The 23,005-nt window shown below is 49.6% G+C and overlaps 1 protein-coding gene across 1 annotated transcript in view; it reads right to left on the bottom strand.

The window, feature by feature from the left end:
• Nucleotides 1–23,005, bottom strand: part of Dync1h1 (dynein cytoplasmic 1 heavy chain 1) — a 72,957-nt gene that overhangs the window by 14,310 nt on the left and 35,642 nt on the right. Inside the window, exons 22-48 of the mRNA XM_090344854.1 lie at nucleotides 22,754–22,920; nucleotides 22,496–22,669; nucleotides 21,796–21,961; nucleotides 21,524–21,712; nucleotides 21,111–21,305; nucleotides 20,190–20,472; nucleotides 19,881–19,981; nucleotides 17,820–17,979; nucleotides 16,153–16,396; nucleotides 15,861–16,044; nucleotides 15,342–15,554; nucleotides 14,912–15,150; nucleotides 14,586–14,742; nucleotides 12,778–13,005; nucleotides 11,973–12,203; nucleotides 11,607–11,747; nucleotides 11,190–11,423; nucleotides 10,895–11,101; nucleotides 10,693–10,814; nucleotides 7,369–7,534; nucleotides 5,413–5,576; nucleotides 2,729–2,858; nucleotides 2,416–2,549; nucleotides 1,321–1,435; nucleotides 1,076–1,237; nucleotides 776–990; nucleotides 477–681 (exon numbers count right to left, since the gene is read on the bottom strand). Coding sequence (XP_090200980.1) covers nucleotides 477–681; nucleotides 776–990; nucleotides 1,076–1,237; nucleotides 1,321–1,435; nucleotides 2,416–2,549; nucleotides 2,729–2,858; nucleotides 5,413–5,576; nucleotides 7,369–7,534; nucleotides 10,693–10,814; nucleotides 10,895–11,101; nucleotides 11,190–11,423; nucleotides 11,607–11,747; nucleotides 11,973–12,203; nucleotides 12,778–13,005; nucleotides 14,586–14,742; nucleotides 14,912–15,150; nucleotides 15,342–15,554; nucleotides 15,861–16,044; nucleotides 16,153–16,396; nucleotides 17,820–17,979; nucleotides 19,881–19,981; nucleotides 20,190–20,472; nucleotides 21,111–21,305; nucleotides 21,524–21,712; nucleotides 21,796–21,961; nucleotides 22,496–22,669; nucleotides 22,754–22,920 — 4,926 coding nt within the window. The remainder of the gene's footprint in view (nucleotides 1–476; nucleotides 682–775; nucleotides 991–1,075; nucleotides 1,238–1,320; nucleotides 1,436–2,415; nucleotides 2,550–2,728; nucleotides 2,859–5,412; nucleotides 5,577–7,368; nucleotides 7,535–10,692; nucleotides 10,815–10,894; nucleotides 11,102–11,189; nucleotides 11,424–11,606; nucleotides 11,748–11,972; nucleotides 12,204–12,777; nucleotides 13,006–14,585; nucleotides 14,743–14,911; nucleotides 15,151–15,341; nucleotides 15,555–15,860; nucleotides 16,045–16,152; nucleotides 16,397–17,819; nucleotides 17,980–19,880; nucleotides 19,982–20,189; nucleotides 20,473–21,110; nucleotides 21,306–21,523; nucleotides 21,713–21,795; nucleotides 21,962–22,495; nucleotides 22,670–22,753; nucleotides 22,921–23,005) is intronic.

The following is a 23,005-nucleotide window of genomic DNA, read 5'->3' as shown; positions in this document are numbered from 1 at the left end:
TGTGCATGCTAGGCAAGCACTCTATCACTAGGCCAAACTCCCAGCCCCTGGTTCTGGTGTTTGACTTCAGGGGAGAGGTGTGCAGCAGAACAATGGAGGGCTGCAGGCTTCCCACCCACTGGGGCCACAGGCTGCCTGCTAGCTCTGAGTAGCTTCTCTGAGCTTTTCTGTTATGGAGCCTCTGCCCATTGTCCGTTTCTACGTGGCAGGCCTGTGGCGGCAGCCATCATTTTGCTGAAGACTCTGTGCATCACAGTATGCAGCAGGTCTGAGCTGTGCAGTGTCCATGCAGTTGTTAGCACAAATGGTGTAGGGAGGGACAGCGAGGGTCAGTCACCCAGCTCTGGATTCAGAGCCTGGCACAAGGGTGGATGACTCACTAGAGAGGTTGACAGAACAGGTGGGAAACCAAATCTCTTGTATAGTGATTCCCTAGAGGCTCTTATTTTTACCATTGGTCTCAACACTGCCCCCACCTGGTGAAGGGTCTGATGGACGAACACGCAGCTGTTGACGATGGCCTCGCGGTGTGAGGGCGGCTGGGGCAGTTTGTCGTACACCACCGGCATGTAATCCGGCACCATGTAGTTAGGCTTCTCCAGGTCCATTTTGCTGGTGAATTCTTTGCCAACTTGATACAATGCTTCCGTGGACCAGTCACCAAACCAATTCAACACACACCTGAAAAGGAAGACTGGACCTCAAAACCGCTCCCCAAAATGGCCTGCCCAGGCAGGAAGCAGACTGCTCTGACCCAGAGCCAGAGGAGCCGTACCTATTGAAAAGGGCGGGTGAGGTGGCAGCCCGGTCCTTGAGTCCCTCTGAGGATGGGTTCATGGTGAACACAACGTGCAGGTTTCGGATCACCTGGCTGGTGAACCACTTGTAGAGTTCCTCGTGGGAGTCGAGCATCAAGCCTTCCTTCTGGGCGCCCTCCTTGCACTGCGTCATCAGTGTGGCATACTCATCTCCTTCAAAGAGCCCAGGAACCTGAGGGTGACACAGCGCTATGACTCACTGGTCCCTGCAACACGACGCCATGCACACAACACGGTGAGACACACTGTGCAGTCACCTCGCCATTGGCCAGAAGGGTGTTCATTCGTTCCAGGAACCCAGAATCTAGAACATTGGACTCGTCCATTATGAACGCTATCTTCTCATTTTTACAGCCAGAACGTCTCAACACGGTTCGAAGATCTTCATCAAAGTCTTCCCCTGTGTACTTTCTGTGGACCTACGGAAGCAGCCGGCAAGTCAGGTCCCTCTTTCTACCACAGCTCTGTTATGTGTTAGACTAAGAACTACTAAAAGACCCACCTTTATCTGATACACACTCAAACCATTCATCCAGGCGACGAACCGAGACAGAGTGGTCTTTCCTGCACCACTCACACCAATCAGAAGCAAGTGGCCTTGGGGCTGACGGAATATTCTGAAACACCACCAGAGCTGATTAGTTTTAAGGCTTTTCCACCTCTCTCTCTAGTGTCCACAATATTCTGAAAATGTCATAACCTGAAATACTATCTTTTTTTTTTTTTTTTTTTGCCAGTACTGGGGCTTGAACTTAGGGCCTGTGCACTGTCCTTGGGCTTTCTCAAAGTGAGCGCTCTTCCATGTGAGCCAAAGCACCACTTCTGGTTGTTTTTCTATGTATAAGGTACTGAGGACTCAAACCAGGGTCTTCATGCATGTTAGGTAAGCACTCTACAGCTAGGCCAAACTCCCGGCCCAATCTGACCTACTTTTGTTGTTGTTGGTTGGTGGGCTTGAATTCAGAGCCCAAGTACTGTCCCTAAGCTCTTTTGCTCAAGATTAGTGCTCTGCTACTTTGAGCCATAGCTCTACTTCTGTTTTTTTTTTTTTTTTTTTTATGTTTTTTTGCTGGTCCTGGGGCTTGAACTCTGGACTTGGTCACTGTCCCTGGGCTCCTTTTGCTCAAGCACTCAACTACTGAAGCCACAGTGCCACTTCTGGCTTTTTTTGTGATTAATTGGGAATAAGAGTCTCACAGATTTCCCTGTCTGGGCTGGCTTTGAATTGTGATTCTCAGACCTCCGCCTCCTGAGTAGCTAGGGTTACATACAGGATGTAAGATGAATTTTTATACAAATATTGGGCGAGTATTTATTTGCCAGGCCCAGTGGGGTTAGATTAATAAGACATGGCCGTGTTCTCCAGACTCCTAGCTGACATGAGAGACAAAGGCAGCAGGAGGAGGCAGCAGAAAGGCTAAAACTGGTGGCAGGCCTGGAAAACTAAAGAGTGAGTTCTTGAGGAAAACACTAGGAACAGTTAAGCTCGCTGGAGGCTGGTGGGGGAGGGGGCAGCTTGAAGTCTGGTCTGATTGCCCCGCCCTGCTTATTCAAGGGCAGCCAAACCACAGGTATAGTGTAAGAGCAAAAAGCTCACCTGTCGATCCTTAGCACATGGTCTAGCACTTCATTGAACAAGACGAGGGGAACATCAAGTTCTTCTTCATAGAAGACTTTCAGCCGTGCTTTGACATAATCTCTTAATTCTTCCTGGTCAACTGGGATGTAATCCTACAGGAAAAAAATAACACAAATAGTGCACTAATGGAGATCACACACACACACACATGCGCGCACACGCCCGCTACCAACACTCATTAGCAGTGCGTTGGAACCCCAGCCTCACATTTTTATTAGAGGATAAATTGAGCCAACAAAACAAAAGGAACGAGTGGGCAGTACAATGTTACCTTTGACAGCCAGTTGCTGTAAAGGATGGGGCGGCTCATAGCTTTCTCTTTGTCTATGTTGGGGAAGTGCTTCAGAGCTACCATGTCGATGTTCTCGTCAGTCCAACGCCGCTCCTCATCCTCCACGAGCCTGTTGTAAGGCAGGCAGTGAGTGTTAGAGCCATCCAGGTCCACAGGGAGACAGCACGCAAGCGCCATGGAGGCCTGAGCCATTTTTCTTCTTTTCTTTGTTCCTTTTTGTTAGTCCTAGGGCTTGAACTCAGGGCTTGGGCACTGCTTTCAAAGGCAAGTGCTCTACCACTTGAGCCATAGCACCTTTTCCAGCCTTTTCTGTGTATGCGGTACTGAGGAGTCGAACTCAGGGTTTGGCATACTAGGCAAGCACTCTGTCACTAAGTCACACTCCTGGCTCCTGAGCAACATTTCTCTGCAAGCATGGGAGGAGCCTGGACTCTGAATTGAGGATGACTTCAACAGTATGAGCTTCTGACACTCAGGGTGAAGGCCCTCACAACTAAGGCACCATGACATTTAAAACGTCCCTCTAAATACACTTAATTACACTGATGTAAGATATGAGCACATGAAGGTGGTTTCTTTCTGAAATGGGGCTGGTTCCTCCGTGTCTTCTCCATCAGCTAGTCCACATCAGCAAGTGGAGCTCAACTCAATTTTCTAAGCTTATAAGAAAGAAATGTTCCAAATATCATGGTAGCATTAAGGGGACACAAATGGGGCTGTGGCGTGGGAGGGAGGACGAGCAGGGCACCCTAAAGGGGGGGCTGGGGCCTAGAGAAGCCGAGAGTGGAGTTTGCAGGAGGGGTCAGAGAAACTGGATAGAGGAGATGTAGACCAGGCTGGGCTGGGCTTGGCATCCTCCTCCCTCACCTCTTGAGTGCTGGCATGATGGACGAGGCCCCATGCCATGTTTAAATCTAACGAAAGGGTCTATCTGTGTCACAGAGTGGATGTAGCGCTGAAGAATGAGAACTCTTTTCAAGACCTAGCCCAGGGGCTGCAAGTTTAGCCTAGTGGTAGAGTGCTTGCCTAGCATGCAAAAGACCTGGGTTTGATTCCTTGGTAACATATACACAGAAAAAAACCACAAGTGGTGCTATAGCTTAACTGGTAGAACGCTAGCCTTGAGGAAAGTCCAAGGACAGTGCTCAGGCGCTGAGTTTGTATTCCAGGATTGACCAAAAGGAAAAAAGAAAAAAGACTACTCCAGCTTCTCCTCACAGCAGCTCTCGCAAGGGCCCAGTAAAGCTTAAGAACTCTCAAGAGTGTGTCTTGAAAACAGTGCTCGATACTACGAAGCCCCCGACACCCACACTCACCCTGGTGGAAGCTGCAGGACAGCTAGCCCAGAGGTGCACTGCCAAACATTCCCCTCGTTCTTAGTCTACAGGGAGCCTTTGGTGTTCCTGAGAAGTCACTACCTGCCACCAACTAGCTAACCTTAGACTACCAAAGTCAGAAAACTTGCCCGATGGGCCCCTGTCCTGGGTAGCTGGGAGCCTCGACGTCCTCAGGAGTCCTCCCCATCTCCTCGCACTGTGTTCGCAGAGCCTGTTTATAGGCAGAGAGGTGGCTCCAAAAATGTATCAGGAAATTATAGCACTAAATAGTTAGGATGCTCTGCTTATTGAAATCTAAAGTTAAAAGTACACAAACCATAAACTGAAGGGTGCCAATAATAAAACAGAGGATTAAAAATGTGTGGTGTTGGAGGAACAGGTCTCCCACTTGTAATCCTGGCTACTCAGGAGGCTGAGATCTGAGAATCAAATCTAAGGCCTGCCAGGCAGGAAAGTCTGGGAGACTCATCTCCAATTAACCACAAAGAGCTGGAAGTGGAGCTGTGGCTCAAGTGACAGAGCTCTAGCCTTGAGCAAAAGAACTCAGGGACAGTGCCCAGGGCCTGAATTTAAGCACTACGACTGGCATAAGAAAACAAAAATTGAAAGCAGTAAAAGGGAGCGGGGGAAAAAGGAAAATGTAAAGTGAAGCTCATACTAAATTACAAAAAATGGAAAAAAAAAAAGACTGATTACATAATGGACTCACCCCTCTATCCTAGTGACTCAGGAGGCTAGATCTGAGTTCACAGTTCAAAGCCAGCCTGAGCAGATGAAGCCGTAAGACTGTTCTCTTCAGTTAACCACCAAAAATGTGGAATTGGAGATGTGTCTCAAGGGGCTGTGAGTGGAAAAGGTCTGGAGTTCCAGTACCAGCACCAAAACAAAATGAGTCATTTTCATGACCCCCCAAAAAGGTGGAGAGAATCTTTCTGGGTGGTAACTTGGGCGGGGAGGGGGTCTACCAAAGCCTTTCCTAAGTGACTCTGCCTATCAGTTCTTGAATCTAGAGCAAGAGCCCACAGTGGCCAACAGGGAAACAAGGAAATAGGCAGATACCTGTGAGGAAGACTAAGCTGTGGCAGGTGTGGGGGGAATGGAAGTCGCAGGGAGGCCCAAATCTCACCACAAACCAGGCTTTCACAAGCTATGTCTACAGCCCCTTACTCTACAGGTTTGTGACATGTCTGCCCATGAGAATGGCAGAGACTTCTGCGGGCAGTGCCGAGTGCTGTGACTGCTACTTGCTGAAGGCCCACCTGGTTGCGCATGTGTAAGTGGCCTCACACAGAGCCCATAACCAGAGGGGTCCTTGGCTCATCTTACCTGTCCTGGAAGAGACGGAGAGCCTCGTGCGCCCAAATCCGAATGAGGCCTTCAACAGGCAGAGTCTCCAGGGGTCTCAGGGCCTCAAAGATACCCCTGACCCACCTTGTCATCTCCCGGGGTGAGTAGATGTAGTGGGGCTGGGTGTCCTGAGTGAACCTTTCCTGCAGGAAGGAGGAAAATAGGTGAAGACATAGAAGTGACTGAATGCAAAATGCCACAAAACTCTCTTACACTGAAGACACAGTGGTCTAGGCTGGAGGTGTGGCTCAGTGGTAGAGCACCTTGCAGCAAGACCCTGAGTTTAACTCATAGTACGCCTCCCCCCAACAACAACAACAACAACAACAACAAAGAATCTAGATCTGGACTATTTAAGGATGTAACGGTAAATACTCTGAAAGATTTAAACAGACTAGGTAGTTCACAAAATATCCCACTTTAAAAAAACCAAAAGAACAAAAAAATTCCCCCCAAAACACAGAAAACAAGCTGTGCACCAGTGGTTCACAGTTATAATCCTGGCTTCTAGTAGGCTGAGATCGAAGGATAGCAGTTCAGAATCAGCTGGACATGCAAATCTGAGACACCCATCTCCAAACAACCAGCAAGGCTGGAAGTAAAGTGTGGCTCAAGAGCTACTGTGACCGAAAAAGCAGTCTGAGTTCTAGCTGAGTTCAAGTCCCAAGTACTGGCAAAACCAAACCAACATCAAGTACAAAACACAATCAGAAAGTAAAAGAAGAAAATGAAAAAAAAAGAAAAAGAAAAAATTACTGTATAGAAGTATGACACAAACTTTTCACTTTATGTTGAAATAAATTATATTTCAGTATTCAAATGTTTAAAACATGGTAATTAAAAAAAAAAAATCCTTATGATGGCTGGGAGCATAGCCTAGTGGTAGAGTGCTCATTTAGCATGCATAAAGCCCTGGGTTCATTCCTCAGTACCACATACTCAGAAAAAGCTGGTAGTAGTGCTGTGGCTCAAATGGCAGAGCACTAGCCTTGAGCAAAAACTCTCCAATGGGGCCAGGAGTTTGAGTTTGGCCTAGTGGTACAGTGCTTGCCTAGCATGTATGAAGACCCGGGTTTGATTCCTTGGTACCCCATACATAGAAAAGCCAGAACTGGTGCTGTGGCTAGAGTGGTAGAGTGCTATAACAGTGCTCAGGCCCTGAGTTCAAGTCGCAGGACTGGTAGAAAAAAGTCTCTAAGGACAGTGTTCAGGCCCTGAGTTCAAGTTGCAGGATTGGCAAAAAAAAAAAGGTGGGGGGGGAGGGCTGGTGCACCAGTGGCTCAAGCCTGTAAACTCAGATACTCGGGAGGCTGAGATCTAAGGATCGTGGTTCAAATCTAGTGGGGACAGGAAGATTTGTGAGACTTATCTCCATTTAACCATAGACACACAGACACAGACACAGACAGACAGACAGACACACACACAAATCCAACAACAACAAAAAATGCAGAGGTGGAGCTGTGGCTCAAGTGGGGGAGCACTAGCCTTGAGCTTTAAAAAAGCTCAGAGACAGACTGGTACCTAAAAAACAACAACAAAAAAGGTAAAAAAATTCCAATAAAACCAATCAAATACCAGAGAAAGTATCTACAGTCTTGAGACAAGGCCAATCTGGGCATGAAAGTCTGTGAGACTCTCCAATTAAACCACCAGAAAACTGGAAGTGGTGCTGTGGCTCAGGGGGTAGAGCGCTAGCCTTGAGCTGAAGAGCTCAGGGACAATACCAAGCCCGGAGTTCAAGCCCAACAACTGACAAAAGAAGAAAAAAGAGGTAAAGTCAGGCAGTTGGCTGCCCTTTGATCGTGGTCCTAATGCGCATTCTCCATGAAAACATGAGTAGCCACAGGACCTGATGGAACAAGGCTGAGGACAGAGCGGGGAGGAAAGCCCTGCAGGAGTTCAGAGCGTGCTCATCTCAGCTGGTGAACTGACCTGAGACATGGTGTAGAACTCCACCATGGCTGCCGTGAGTGGCTCGGCATAGGTGCGCAGGGAGGGGATGAGTCTCAGCATGGCGCGGTTAAAGGTGCCGTAGATCTGGGTCAGGGAGGCGGGCCCTGGGTAGTCCACGTACACCACAGGCACGTGCCGCAGGAACCTGCCAAGGACAATCAATCGGCTCACACCACTCGACTGGCTCAGCGTCTGGTGAGGGGGCCTCCAGCAGTCATTGGCCTGGACTGGGATGGAGGTCGTTTTCCACTTCCTGCCCTCCCGCACTAAGTGCCCGCTGCCATTGCAAGCACTGTAGGTTCAGAAAGCTTCAAGACCCGAGGAAAGATGGGAAATGGATTTGGGCTTATTTTAATCTCAATCTGGCCCTGCAGGTGGAAGTGGGCAGTTCACCTCCTCACAAGGTCAGTGCTCCTCATTTTCCTTGCTGCTCACAAAGTTCTTTTAGGCTTTTATTCCCCTCCCTCCCTCCCTCCTTCCCTCCCTCCCTTCCTTCCTGGTCAGTCAAAGGGACTGAACATATATTTTTTTTCCTGGCCAGTCCTGGGGCTTGAACTCAGGGCCTGAGCACTGTCCTTGAGCTTTCTCAAGTCCAGTACTCTACCACTTGAGCCACAGCATCATTTCCAGCTTTTTCTGTGTATGTGTGACCCAGGGCTTTGTGCGTGCTAGGCAAACACTCTACCAATAGGCCACACTCCTGGCCTGGGACTAAACTTTTATTAGGCCTGGACACTGTCCTTGAGTTCTTTCGTTAAAGACTATTGGTATACTACTTTTAAGCCACAGCATATACTTAGACCTTCCTTGCTGAGGCTAGCTTTGAACTTCGATCCTCTGATTTCAGCCTGAGTAGCTAGGATTACAGGGATGAGCCACCAGTACCCAGCTTGCTTGCTTGCTTTCTTTCTTTCTTTCTTTCTTTCTTTCTTTCTTTCTTTCTTTCTTTCTTTCTTTCTTTTTTTCCCCAGTCCTCAGCTTAAGCTCTGGTCCTGAGCACTGTCCTTGGACTTTCTCAAGGCTAGAGCTCTACCACTTGAGCCTCAGCACCATTTCTGCCTTTTTTCTATGTATGTGGTACTGAAGAAACGAACCCGGGTCTTTTGTGTGTGCTAGGCCAAACTCTCAGCCACCCCCCCTCCTTTTTTTTGCCAGTCCTAGGGCTTGAACTCAGGGCCTGAGTGGACTTTCTCAAGGCTAGAGCTCTACCACTTGAGCCACTGCACCATTTCTGGCTTTTTTATGTATGTGGTAGCAAGGAATTGAACCCAGGTCTTTATGCACACCAGGCAAGCACTCTATCACAAGGCCAAACTCTCTGCCTTCCCCTTTCTTTTTGTTCTTTTGTCAGTCATGAGGCTTGAACTTTGGGCCTGGGTGCTGCCCTGAGCTCTTTAGCTCAAGTCTAGGGCTCTTCTACTTTGTGTCACTGTGCCACTTCTGGTTTTCTGGTGGTTAATAGGAGGTAAGAATCGTACAGACTTCCCTGCACGGGCTGGCATGGAACCATGATCCTCGGATCTCAGCCTCCTAAGTAGGTAGGTTACAGATGTGAGCCACCGGCGCCTGCTTTCCCCTTGCTTTTTTTTTTTTTTTTTTTCAATTTTTTTGTTTGTAGTGTGCTCTGCCACTGAGCACTGGGTACCATCAGCTACTATACTGCCAGCAGCTCTATTGCTTATTTATTTACTTATTTACTTTTACAAAGTCTCTCTGTGTAACCAGGACGTTCTTGAACTCCTTCCTCCCTGAGTCTCCCCAAATGCTAGGACTGCATGTGTGCACCACCACATTTAGCTCCCAATTTTTTCTTTTTTTTGTGCCAGTCCTGGGCTTAGGTTCAGGGCCTGAGCACTGTCCTTGTATTTTCTCAAGGCTAGAGCTCTACCACTTGAGCCACAGCACCACTTCTGGCTTTTTTCTGTGTATGTGGTACTGAGGAATGGAACCCCAGTCTTCGTGTATGCTAGGAAAGCACTCTACCACTAGGCCAAAATCCCGGCCCAGCTCCTAATTCTTTTTCAAAAACATGTTTCCATCCTGAAGCTGGTGCCCCATGCCTCTAGCTAATCCAGAAACTGAGAGCTGAGGATCATGGTTCAAAATTAGCTGGGCAGAAAAGTCTGTGAGACTCTATCTCCAATAAACCACCTAGAAAAAGCTAAGTGGAGTTCTGGCTCAAGTGGTAGAGTGCTAGCCCTGAGCACAAAGAGGCCCAGGGTCACACCAAGGCTCCGAATTTGAGTCCCAGGACTAGCAAAAAGAAAGTTTCTACCTGGGTGCAGGTGGCTTATACCTATAATTCTAATTACTCAGGAGACTGAGATGTGAGAATCATGATTCAAAACCAACCTGGGCAAGAAAGTCTGTGAGACTCTTAATTCCAATTAATTACCAAAAAAGTGGAAAGGGGAACAGTGGCTCAAGTGGTAAGGCACTAGCCTTGAGCAAAAAAAAAAAGCCTCTTCGACATCATACAAGATCTCGAGTTCAACCCCCAGGACACACATGTGTTGGAAACTGCTTCTGGGTCTCTTAACTTGTTACCTGGGACTTTTAATATGATAGGCTCAGTAAGTAGCTTTAAACTGCTCTGCTGTGTTAAGAAACATCTGGACTGTTATCTTGACAGTTGATATATAGACTATTCTGATTTACGTTAAAGAAATGTTTGAAGTGTTATCTCGACAGGTCGACTTGCTCCATCTCCTGTCTTCCCAAACCCCCTTTCCTGCTTATAACAAGATTCTTGCAAACCCCCTTTTCCTGCCTATAATGAATCTTGCAAATTAAAAATTCCGCTGCGCTAGCCCCGCTTTAGAGCCCTATATAAACCCCTCTGACTTTCAATAAACAGACCTTGATCAGAGCACTGTCTTGGTCTCATTTCTTTGCGTTTGTCTGTCCCACTCATTTAGGTACGGCTCCCTCTCGGGAACCCCGCGGGCCGGGGCACACACGCACAAAAGAAAAACAAAAATAACATGTTTGCTTGGGAAGGTAGCTCAGTGATGGAGTGTTTGCCTAGCACGTATGAAGCTTTGGGTTCGATTCCTCAGTACCACATAGAAAATGCCAGAAGTGGCACTGTGGTTCAAGTGGTAGAGCGTTAGCTTTTAGTACAGAGGCTCAGGGGCAGCACCCAGGCCCTGAGTTCAGGTCCCAGGACTGGCAGAAACCAAAACAAATCATGTTTGTACCGTACTTGTACAGTACAAGTGACACAGCAGGAACCCTAGGATAGGCACCTCATCACTCAGCTCTTGGCTGTCCTACGTTATAGCTATCCTGGAGGTGAGATACCTGTGTGACAGGGGCTTTCTCCCTGGGTCGGTGGGGGGATTACAGGCCCCAACAAACTGGATCCGCTCCAGCTTCACCCATGTTTGATCTGAGGTGCGATAAAAGCCTCCGTGCTCCACCATCTGCGGGAAAGGAGGCAGGACCATTAGCGGGGGAAGTGAGCTGTGAGCGTTGGGGGAAGGAAGGCTGTGACATGACAGACCTGTCTGATGAAGGAGATGACCCTCTGCGTGCCATATTTATCCATGTCCGGCAGGTTGATCTCATCACAGAACAGCACCAGCCATTTTCCCAGCTGAACGGGAGCCAGGACCACGCCGTTGGGCGTGCGTCTGTACTCGCAGTAGTGGTCGAACGTCTTCAGCAGGAGCTCTGGAGTGGTGGCACTGGAGAAGTTAAGGCCCACGACCTTGGCAGGGACACACAAGATGGAGTTAGAAGAGCAAGCCTGCATTTAGGCCCTACACACCCCGCTGCTCGCCCCTTGGCCTCCCTACCTCCATGTCAGGCAAGGCCCGCAGGGCGCTGAAGAGGGTCATGGTCTTGCCCGAGCCTGGAGGGCCGCACAACACTAGCGGCTTGTGTTCAGCCAGCCAAGTGTATAAGAGCGCTTCGTGGCGGACCGTGTCCAGAGTTGGCACGACGACATCTGGGGCTGCCACCTTGTGCGTCTCCACTTCAATCTGAGGCACCTTGGCCTGCCACGGGGACCACTCTCCACTGATGGACACCTACACACAAACAGGGTTTGGCAGTTGTGGCCACTGTGCCTCAGTTACCAGACCTGCCCCCTCCAAACACCCGTGAGAACTTTCAAGGCCAGGACGGACCGCCGCGGGCCTGCACTCAAGACCAAGTGAAACCCTCAGCAGCTCATCTGGGAAGCAGGGACAGAGTGGAGCCGCTGCACTTACTTCGTAGTCGATGATGGGTATGTTGGGCGCGGTGGGCAGAGGCACGGTGGTGATGCGTCTGATGTATTCACCCAGCTCTGCTCTCATTTTCAGCCGGCTGTCTCCAGACAGGGACCAGAGGATGGCATAAACCAGGTATCGCTGTCAAAATAATTACCATTTCATTGCTACCAAATCTCAACTAGAAGACAAAGGAAGCTACTGACAGCAGAGTTAGCCCTGAAGCTGTCTGGGGCACCGGTCGCTGTGTCTTTTCAGCCCTCAGTAAAGCCTAGTTCTGCAGGAACACAACACACCACTGGGGTAGAAGGTTCTGGGCTTTCCCAGTCTTTCCCCCACTCTCCGCATGACCTGTGGGCCCCTGACCTGAATGTAGCGCTCCAGCTGCTCGATGTGCATGGGGAAGTCGGGGTGGTTGGCGTTGTACTGGGCCACGTTGCGGCAGGCCTGGTGCAGCATGGAGAAGAGCGAGCCCAGGCAGCGCAGGCGCGTCAGGTCCATGATGTGCTCTAGCTTGAAGGCATGCTCCAGGGCCTTGGTGACCAGGCCGTTGGACGTGAAGTACGGCTGCATGATGGTTGCCGCGTCCCTCTGGATCTGGAAGACAATGCTCGACTATCACTTCAAAGAGCTGGGGACTGGGGACCAGCTGAGTTACACAGCAAGACAGTCAGAAAACCAAGCAAAGCTGGGGCACTTCCCCTAGCTCAAGTGGCTTTCCATTGACTAGTCCCATTCCTTCCTGCTGGAAACCTGGAGCCTTTCGGGTGTTACATACTGACTACCCAACAGCTGTGTCGAAATCCCCCCAACCAGGATCATGGACAACGTGAGAGGTGAGCTGCAGAAACGCCAGTGGATCGTGTTTGATGGCGATGTGGACCTGGAGTGATACTGAAGTAAATCTTAGCTAAAGCTTTCATTTGCAGAGAAAACAAGGGAATTCAGCTTCACCACGAACACAGTCTAGCTTTTGCAGCTGCGCGGTGTGCTTCCTCAGCAGCTGCTCTTACACAAAGTGTGCTGAGGGTGTGCGCGTGCAGATGAGCAGTGGGCAGACTTCCGACCGGCAGGACCTTGGGGAATGAGTGGTCCCGCCTCACTGCAGCCCAGCACCCAGGCTCCTTGGGCCCTGACTGGTGGCCCCACTCTGTGCCATGTGCTCTCGCACCTGCAGCATTGGGGAGGCAGCCTCTTCTCCCTCGTCCTCTTTGCCCTTGCGCCGCCGCTGCGCCTCGTCCTCCCCTTCGTCCAGGGGGATGCTGCGCAGCCTGGCCAGGAAGTTGTTGAAGATCATGTCTGTGCTGAGCACGTCCTCACTGAACCAGACCATGCCACAGCGGGACACCGTGGCCAGGGTCGCGTACTTCAAGTCCTGCACTTCAAACATTATTCGCACCTGAAAGAGATTTAGCAGACACCTGGGTATTAGTTATTTATAACTATATATATTCTGAAAGGATTCCTTAAATTTAATTTTTCTAGGAGAGAGGAAAGAAGAAGAATGCAAGGTAAACAACTTCAAAGTGCACTGAAGTACAGATGATGATGGCATAAAGAATCTCAATGCAGCTGGGCGCGGTGGCTCACGCCTGAAATCCTAGCTACTCAGGAGACAAACATCTGAGGATCTGGGTTCAAAGCCAGCTCAGGTAGGAAAGTCTATGATACTCTTTTTTTTTTTTTTTTTGTCAGTCCTGGGCTTGAGCTCAGGGCCTGAGCACTGTCCTTGGACTTTCTCAAGGCTAGAGCTCTACCACTTGAGCCTCAGTACCACTTCTGGCTTTTATCTATGTATGTGGTACCGAGGAATCGAACCCAGGTCTTCATGCATGCTAGGCAAGCACTTTAACCACTAGGCCAAACTCCCGGCCCCTATGATACTCTTATCTCCATTAAACCACCAGAAAATGAAGGAGTACTGTGGCTCAATGTGGCAGAGTACAAGCCTTGAGCTCAGGGATGGTGTCCAGGTCCAGAGTTCAAGCCCCATGATTGACCAAAAAGAATCTTAATGTATGCTGTTGACCAACAAGTGTTTGGGGCAGGGAAAGAGAACACAATAAAGAAGGTTATTCTGATTAAAATATAATATACCCACACCTTAAATACCATGGTATAACTCCTCTGGACACCATCCCCAAGCTCTTTAGCTCAAGGCTTGTACTCTGCCACTTTGAGCCGGGAGTTTAGCCTAGTGGAAGAGTGCTTGCCTAGCAAGCGCAAAGACCCGGGTTCGATTCCTTGGTACAACATACATAGAAAAAAAGCCAGAAATGGTGCTGTGGCTCAAGTGGTAGAGCTTTAGTCTTGAGAAAGTCCAAGGACAGTGCTCAGGCCCTGAGCTCAAGGCCCAGGACTGGCAAAAGAAAAACGAAAACAAAAAACAAACCCAAGATGGGCATAGTGGCTCACACCTGTAATTCTAGCTACTCAGGAGTCTGAGATCTGAGGATCACAGTTTAAAGCCAGCCTGGGCACTAAAGTCCATGAAACTCATATCTCCAGTTAACCACCAGAAAACCAGAAGTGGCACCGTTGCTTAGAGGGTAGGTAGTAGCCTTGAGCTGAAGAGCTCAGGGACAGTGCCCAGGCCCAGAGTTCAAGTCCCACCCTCTCCTAGCTCATCAGCAAACCCCATCACCACCTTATAAACTGCAGTCACAGGGAGCCCCTTCTCAGCGCCTCAGCAAAAGGGGACAAGCAACAAGATGGCCAACTGATGCCCCAACCACAGACATTACCTTTCTCAGACATGCAAGAATATTCAGTCAGCACATAAGAGATGGACAATTTTATACCAGTTATAAAAAAATGCATAAACCATGAACTTCTGGACTTTTCTGGAGTCTTTCCTGACAACAGTTTAGCTTGGTGGCTGAACTCTTGGAAAGCAAAACTGAACAAGGAGATCGCCGCCTGAGGAAACTACCCCCAGCTGCCCCCCAGGCTCGCCGCGCGGCCGTGCAGGGTATTTACATTGGGTGGAAGGCTGAGCCGCTCTCCGTTGGGCAGGGTCAGAAGTTTGTTGTCGTCTAGCACTGAGTTCAGGTTCTCAACCCACTCCGGGTCCACATCGCCATCAAAGACGATCCACTGGCGTTTCTGCAGCTCGCCTCTCACGTTGTCGATGATCCTGATTGGGGGGGGATTTCGACACAGATGTTGGGTAGTCAGTACGTAACAACCGAAAGGCTTCTAAGTAAGCCTTTTCTAATGAGAACAGTGAACCCCCAGGCAGTGAGAACCAAGTGCGTGGGCCCCCGTATTCCCCTAAATGTAAACGCCAACACAAGCAAACGCACTTCCTCAGCACGTGTGTGAAGAGCCCGTCCGTCCACTCGCGGGTGTTGGGGTCCAGAGTTCCGTAGAGGTGGTCTTTGCTGATGGCCTTAGGGTCGATGATGTGAGCCACACCCTCTACGCCTTCCAGCCTCTCCAGAGCCTTCAGGAGCACTCGCCAGGCCATGCTCTTCCCACTGCCAGAGGGTCCCACCATCATCAGACCGTGGTTGATCTGGGTGATCTGATAGAGCTGGAGAACCTGCAGGGCAAGGAGCAGGCTGTGAGCACCAGGGCAGCCCAGAGGCATCTCCAGCTGCCAGTGCAGGGAGAGGACAGACAGGCTACGGATCCTTTCTTCCCTGTTTGGCAAGGGAGCCAAGCCTGCCGCCTAGACTATGGAGCAGCATTACCACAGCACTGGCTGAGAGCACAGCAGAGCAGGGGAATTACCTTCTCAACCCACATTCCGCCGACTTCTTCTCCATCGCCGTACGTCAGGTACATCTCCTGACACACTTTCTTCAGCTCTTCTCGCAGGGCGGTCATCTCCCCTCGGTGGTACTGGACTCCGGGGAACACGTCCGACAAGAGACTGAAGAGCAGCGGGATGTCCTCAGCCACCAGCTTGGGCACCATGGTCTCGCAGACGCTCTGTATTAGGATCTGTGAGGGGAGGAGTGAGCTGTAAGAGGAGGGGCCCCGCCCCACAGGAGCGCATGAACAATGGCAGTGATGGGGCTGGTAGCATGCATGAAGCCCTGGGTTCGATTCCTCAGACCATATAAACAGAAAAGGCTGGAAGTGGGACTGTGGCTCAAGTGGTAGAGAGCTGGCCTTGAGCGAAAGAAGCTCAAGGACAGTGCCCAGGCCTGAGTTCAAGCCCCAGGATCCCATTGTCATTAGCCCATGGAGACAACCGGGAAGGCCACCTCCAGGCACGCCGAGGTCTGCGGGAGAGGGAGTGCGCACCTCTTGTTCAGGCAGATTCTCCGCAATCTCCCCTTCATCAACCGCTTCCCCTCGTTCTTCTTTCTCCCTCTTGATCTTCTGAATTCTCTCCCTCTTCACGTTGCCAGCACTCACCAGCACACTCTTCAAAGCCCGAAGACCGAAGTCGTAGTGGCTTTGAGAAGACAGCTGCTCGTCACACAGTCTGCAGTGGGAAAAGGGGTTAAGAATGGAAGAATCAGAGGCGAACAGTTGATGGGGACATTCAACAGCAGGCTAGAAACACAGCTACAACTGAGTCCAGGCTACTCACTTAAAGAACGGGACGATTTTGTTGGCCAGAACCTCCGCGGTCCGGAAGCCCTGTGAGTACAGCATGACCTGGGCGATGAGCTGGCGGTCAGGCTTGGTCATGGCCAAGCTCCGGAAGAGCTTCTTGAGGTTGTCGGGGAGGTTAGAGCGGCCTGCGTAGCCGGGGTTCATGGTGATGAAGATGGCCATGTCTGGGCTCACCTTGACTTGCTTGTTGAGCAGCTCACAAGTAATGGGGGCTGAGGCTGAAATCAGACCAAGGTGGTGTTAGCACTAGAGACAGTGAGGCTACCTACAAACTTTCCAAAGGACACAAACCCTGTCCCTTCCCGGTACCTTAAGCCTAAAGCCCAAGACTCTTGGAGAGAGGTCTGGGGAGACTCCGCAGGAGCTGCTGCTAGCAGCCATGCATGCCCCCAACACCCTGTATCACAGGTTAGATACAGAAAGGTGCAGCTGTAAAGCCACTGGGGCAGAGAGCCCAGCACTCCAGTTTGTGCAAGACAATGCTGCTGAATGCAACAGAACCCAGCCGCATTTGGTATGTAACACTACCAGCTGGTGATGATATGAAAATTTACTTTCTTTAGGGTCATCAGGACTTATAACATGAATTTATTCCATGAGCTCTGATCACAGACCCACGGTTGCTCCCACATGCCCTTCTGTTCAGGAGGCTTGGAGAATCTTTGTAGGACAAGTCACTTTGATTATGGAATAAAAGAAAGTAACAGGGGTCAGGAGTGTAGCCTAGTAGTAGAATGCTTGCCTAGCATGCATGAAGCCCTGGGTTGATTCCTCAGTACCACATACACAGAAAAAGCTGGTAGTGGTGCTGTGGCTCAAGTGGCCGAATGCCAGCATCAAGCAAAAAGTGTCTAAGGATAGTGCCCAGCCCAGATCCTGAATTCAAGCCCAGGACTGGCAAAACAACAACAACAACAACAAAATCTGCCAGGCGCGGTGGCTCACACCTATAATCCCAGCTATTCAGGAGGCTGAGATCCGAAGATCAAGTTCAAAGCCAGCCAGGGCACAAAAGGACCTGGGACTCTAATCGCCAATTAATCCTAGAAAACAGAAAAGTAGGGCCTGGCTTGAGGGTAGGGTGGTAGCCTTGAGCTGAAGGGCTCAGGGACAGGGTCCAGGCCCAGAGTTTATGCCCCATGACCCACAAACAACAACAACAACAACAACAACAAAAACAACAACAAAACCAAAAGCAAACATACAAAACCCCTAAAAGTAAGCACATGAATAGGCAGGCACAAGGTCACCCCCATTCTGCTGTACCTGAGACTCACTCTACCACATGTGAAGCCATGCTCCGAGCAACTCAGAGCTAGGATAAACAAACAATGGAACATTCTGGTCCAAAGGGGACCTGGAGAAGGGTGTGGGGGCCTCGCGGCTGGGGTACCCCCTGCATAGCAGAGGTCATAGGAGGGAACACATACAGGCTTCAGCCTTCTTGAAGGAGGATGACAGCTAGGTCCTGTCAGATGACTGCTCTGCTGCTAGCCAGCATTGGGGCATGAACCGCTGAGGCAGAATCATCTTAGCCCTGACCTTCCACCTTTATGGAAAGCTCACTATACTGCCTGTGAAAATGAGTTCTTGCTCCCCTCTATTCCCGCGGAGTAATTTTTTAGCAAAGCAAAATCTTACTCTTGTCGTAGTTGGGGTTGGAGTGTTCTCGCAGTGCTTCTTGTATGCACTGCACCTGCTGGGACACGGCTGAGAGCATCCGCTCCTCCAGGCGGTTAAATTCATCAAAGCAGCCCCACGCACCCACCTGACAAAGCCCCACGAAGATCCGTCCCATTGCCTGGAATGGAGAAAGAAAAGACGCTAAAACCGCTCGCCACCAACCGCATCCCCTCCAAGCCACACATTACAACGGAAGCCCCAGTGATTTCGGAAATGGCCTTTTGTGATAGACAGCAAATGAGGCAGAGGTGAGCTTCTCTACAGGGCGTGTTGGCCATCTACATACCAGGCCTCACCCAGAGTCAAGACCTCTGCCTCCAGAACTGTGAGGACTGTGGTTCAAGCCAGGCCCTGGTGGTCCACTATGGGGGGGCCACTGCCTCAGGGGAGCTTGACAGGGCGTTGATCTTGGCTTTGATGACTCATTCAAGCAAGGCACATCTTTCTGACAACAAACTCCTCACTTTAAATGAGTATCCCCCAACCTTCCGAGTGACAGTGAAGGTTAACCTCCTGCATCAGGGAAGGGCCTGGTGCCACCTGTGACAGGCATTTCATAAACTGACACAAAGGGACTGTGTCATTTGTTTTACTTCCTGTTTTTTACTTAAAAACCCATTGATGAAAGTGGCTGGAGGTGTGGCTCCGTGGTAGAATGCTTGCCTGGCATGAGTGAAGCCCTCCTTGGATTTGATTCCTTGGTACCACACACACAAAAAAAGCCAGAAGTGGTGTTGTGGCTCAAGTGGTAGTGTTATCCTTGAGCACAGACACGCTCAGGGACATAGCCCAGGCCCTGTGTTTAAGCCCCAGGACTGGCCAAAAAATAAAAATAAAAGTAAAAAAATTGCCATTTTTAAGCTAGGCACAGATGGCTCATGCCTATAATGTTAGCTACTTAGGAGGTTGAGATCTGGAAGAGCAAGGTTGAAGACTAGCTGGAGCAGAAAAGTTTGCTTAATTCCAGTTCCAAAACAAACAGCAAAAGCAGGATTAGAGGCATGGTCAAGTGGCAGAGGGTCAGTCTAGAAAGTACACGTGCCTCAGCTTAAATCTTGGGGCTTGGACTCTGGGCCTGGGTGCTGTTACTGAGCTCTTCAGCTCAAGGCCATTGCCCTACCCTTGAGCTACAGCACTACTTCTGGTTTTCTAGTAATTAATTAGAGATAAGAGTCTCTCCTCTTTTTTTTTTTTTTTTGGTGGGTCATGAGCTTGAACTCAGCAAGGGCACTGTCCTTGAACTCTTCAGCTCAAGTCTACCACCCTACCCCTTGGCCTGGGCATTGTCCCTGAGCTCGTCAGCTCTAGGCTACCACCCTACCCTAGAGCCAAGCCCCACTTTCCATTTTGTAGAAATTAACTGAAGATAATTCTCAAGTCCATTTGTGCCCAGGCTGTCTTTGAACCTTGATCCTCAGATCTCAGCCTTCTAATTAGTTAGGATTACAGGCACGAGCCACCCGCCCAGCTGAGTCTCCCTGTCTTTAGTGCCTGGGATGGCTTTGAACCGAGATCCGCAGATCTCAGTCTCCTGAGTAGCCAGGATTACATGTGTGAGCCACCGCCTACCGCGCCTGGCAAGTATTTTTTTCTTTTTTTTTAAACTTGCATTTCAGTGTTGAGTTGCAGCCTCAGTGGTAGAGTGCCTGCCTGACTTGTGTGTGGGTCCTGGGTTTGATTCCCCAGAACCACAAAAATATAGAAGTATATCTGAGTATAGTGGCACACTATAACAACATGCTGTAACCCCAGAAATCTGACCTCAAATTTAAGGCCAGTCAGGGCTACTCAATAAGACCACGTGTCTCAAAAAAAAAAAATTGTTTTAGAAAATAATGTTTAACTCTGAAAACATGAAGTGAAAATCAACTTCAAAGCACCATATGCTGACTGCACTCGTAGTTCAGAATTACAGTTAGAGGAACTCCAAAGGCCAGACACACCATGCTGAGCTGTGAGGTGAACGGCTTTGAAAGGAACAAGCTCAATGATCTGGGCAAAACCTGTCACATTTCTCACCTGGAAATCAAAGGTTTCATCACAGTTGAAAACTAAGACAAACCGCCCAAGCTGATGGCCCAAGGCTTTGACAGACTCAGTCTTCCCGGTTCCAGCAGGCCCTGGTGTTGGTAGAAAGTGAGTCAGTTACCTAAGTGTGAACATAGCTTCAGCTGAAAGACAACTGGAAAAGCTGTTTACAAGTCAAAGCAAACATATGCAACGAATACAAACTTAACTATCCGATAAACACATTTAAATCTTCTACTTAATTTTTAAAAATCAAGTTTATGACCTGATCCCATCTGCCTAGTGTGTGGAGAAACTTACCGAATGGGGAGCCCCCAAGCCTAGCTTCCAAGGCTTGTGTCATTGTCAGGTAGCAGCGGTCAGTGAGCGGGGTCTGGACCAGCTTGTCCTGAACCCCCAGGTACTCAAAGCCATAGTTGAATTTGGCATTAGCCATTTGAATTGACAATTGCTGCAGCACATCAGTTTGTTTAGGGTCAAAGTAAAATCGCATCTGGCTGAGCCACTCAAAGGACTTGGCGTTGTCAATCTTGCTTTTGATCAAGGATCTGGTAACATCTCTCTGGTGAACCAACTCTGTAATCTGAGGGAACAGAAGACTGCCATAAGCTGTAAGATTGGAATAAAACGTAAATGTGGAAATGAAACAATGAAGTGCGGCTTCCTGTCCTGTATAACCCACACAAACCAGTAACAAGGTTTGCCAAATGCTTCAGTAACCGGGTGTATTTCCTGGTTTTGTGAATTGTGAATTATTTGTTAAATTTAAACTAAGATTCTAGGTCCTTTCCAGTAGCTTTTGGTACATGTTCAACCCACATATCCACTTCCAGAGACTGCAGAAATGTCGTCCACATAACAGTGCAGAAACCCGAACACCCACTGTGGACAGAAGTGCTGTCCCCACAGATCACGTTCTGCCTCGTGGGGCAGAGATGAGGGGAGAGGGAGAGGGAAAACGAGAGGGGGGGCAGGAGAGAGAAGAAAGGGAGGGGCAGCCTGATCAGGGAGGCTGCAGACTTCCTCCCATGAGGAAGTCTGATTCCGAAGGGTAGCTACCAAAAGCACTTCCAAGACACAGCCCCATATTCCCAGAGCACAGGAGTACACCTTCTAGTTTTCTACTTGACACTAACAAACATGTTCAAGTGAAACCTCCTCTGACTGTTAGAAGAAGCTGCAGGAAGCCTAGGAGGCAGGAAGGGACCAGGCGTGACGCACCAGGTGCTCCAGTTTCCGCCTGCGCAGTGGGGGCTGCTCCATGAGGACAGAGTCCGCTAGCACGTTCAGGGTGACCTCGACATTGCTCAGCACAGACTGCAAAGGTGTAGTATCCCCGCCTCCGCTAACGTTGCTCAGTGCGTTCTCCACGTTTTCAGACCAGGCTATCTGGGCTGACAAAACCACAAGCTGGGCCTGAAGCAAAACAAGACAGGAAAACTAAGGGTCATTTCTTTTCTTTTCTTTTCCATTTGAGACAAGGACTCCCTGAACTCCCGGGCTCAAGCAGTCCTCCACGTCAGCCTTCCATGCTGCTGCAATGCAGATGGACTATGGCGCATACATTAGTAGAACAGGGTCACCTGAAAGACAGCAGTGCTTTTGTCTCCAGCCTGCCCACGTCTATACATTACCTGGTATTTATCGATCCAAGTGATGTAGGTGCTTGGGTCAATTGATGTCGCTTTGCCAAAAATTTCCACTTCCGTGACAGATTCAGCAAGAAGTTTAGCCAGGGTCACTCTCATCTCCTTCTCCACCAGCGTGAGCCACTCGTTGATTTTGGGATGTTCAGTGATAGACACAGGCGTTTTAAACATGACCTGAAATTAAGGAAACATCGTAAGAACTAACAAGAGCAGAGCCGACCGGCGTGTTCTAGGTTGCAAACGTCAACTTGACCAACCTCCTCCCCTTCCCGGGACGAGACACCCAGGACCACGCAGTTATCCTCATTGAGGATGATGCTCGAAACGCCAGCAAACATTTTCTTGAAGTGTTTCTGCAGTTTAGCGACGTTCTTGCTGTTTCCAATGATTTCAAGCAAATCTTCATCACCCACAAAATAGAACCTGAAATTAAGACAGCATCCAGTTGCTACTACTTTCTATAACAGGACTAAGTGACCAAGGCAAAAAGTAGAACCGCAGAAGAGGGACGATGTGACTGCTGGTGGAAACCTCCAGCCCAAAGTCGGATCACATTCCAGTCTCTTCCAGACCTCAGGGAAAAAAATACACATTTATCCAACAAGATTTGAAAGCAAAAAGAATTCAATTCCATGATCACATTAACTTATTTACAAAGAACCTGTTCCATGAATCCTAAGCAACTATAGGGAAGGAAGAGAGAGTCTTCTTAGCTAGAGCTGGACAGAGCTAGACAGTGCTAGACAGCAGAACCGTGACTGTCGCCTAAGAGGGAGGACGATGGGCTAAATAAAGCCGCACAGTAAAGCCGAGGAAAATCGGAAATTAGGGTACAATCAGTGCACGAAAGGCAAAATGTTCAGCAAATAACTCTCTCAAACCCTTGGTGTCAAGATGGACTGGCACACAAGGCCAGAGGAGATGACAGCTGGACCGAAGCACAGCTGCAGCTCTTACCTGGGGAAAGATGAGCGCTCTCTCTCCAGATATTCTCCAAGGGCTTTCTGGATCTTTCCGAGCAGGTCTGCCAACCTTTCTAGTGACCTCTGCACGCCCTGGATGTTCAGAACATCCATGACAAGGGGAGACTTGGATACTTTTTTCATTAGAGCCAAAAACTCCGTGCTGATACTACAAATCAAATTAAAAATGCATCAGCGTGTGGGCATGGGAAGCACAGCCCCTCTGATACCGGGCCCTGGCCGGGGGCCATACCTCTGGAACCGCTGCGTTTCCACGGGCAACAAATGTTTGATGTCGGCACTGCCTGTGAAGATGCCTTCCAGGTAGACCCATCGCCTCTGCACATCGATCCACACGTCGAAGAGAGCCATGATCCGGTTCAGTTTGTCTTCCCAGGACAGGGCATCCTCCTCGAAAACCTGGTGGGTTCCCGGGAGGGCAGGGGTCAGCAGCTGGGCTCTTCACTCACAGACATGCCAGAACTCACTGAGAAATGCGGACTAG

Source organism: Megascapheus bottae, chromosome 14 (assembly GCF_031878675.1).
Source record: "Megascapheus bottae isolate mThoBot1 chromosome 14, mThoBot2.hap1, whole genome shotgun sequence".
In the NCBI taxonomy this organism is placed as follows: Eukaryota; Metazoa; Chordata; class Mammalia; order Rodentia; family Geomyidae; genus Megascapheus; species Megascapheus bottae.
This window is presented reverse-complemented; position numbering and strand designations above follow the sequence as displayed.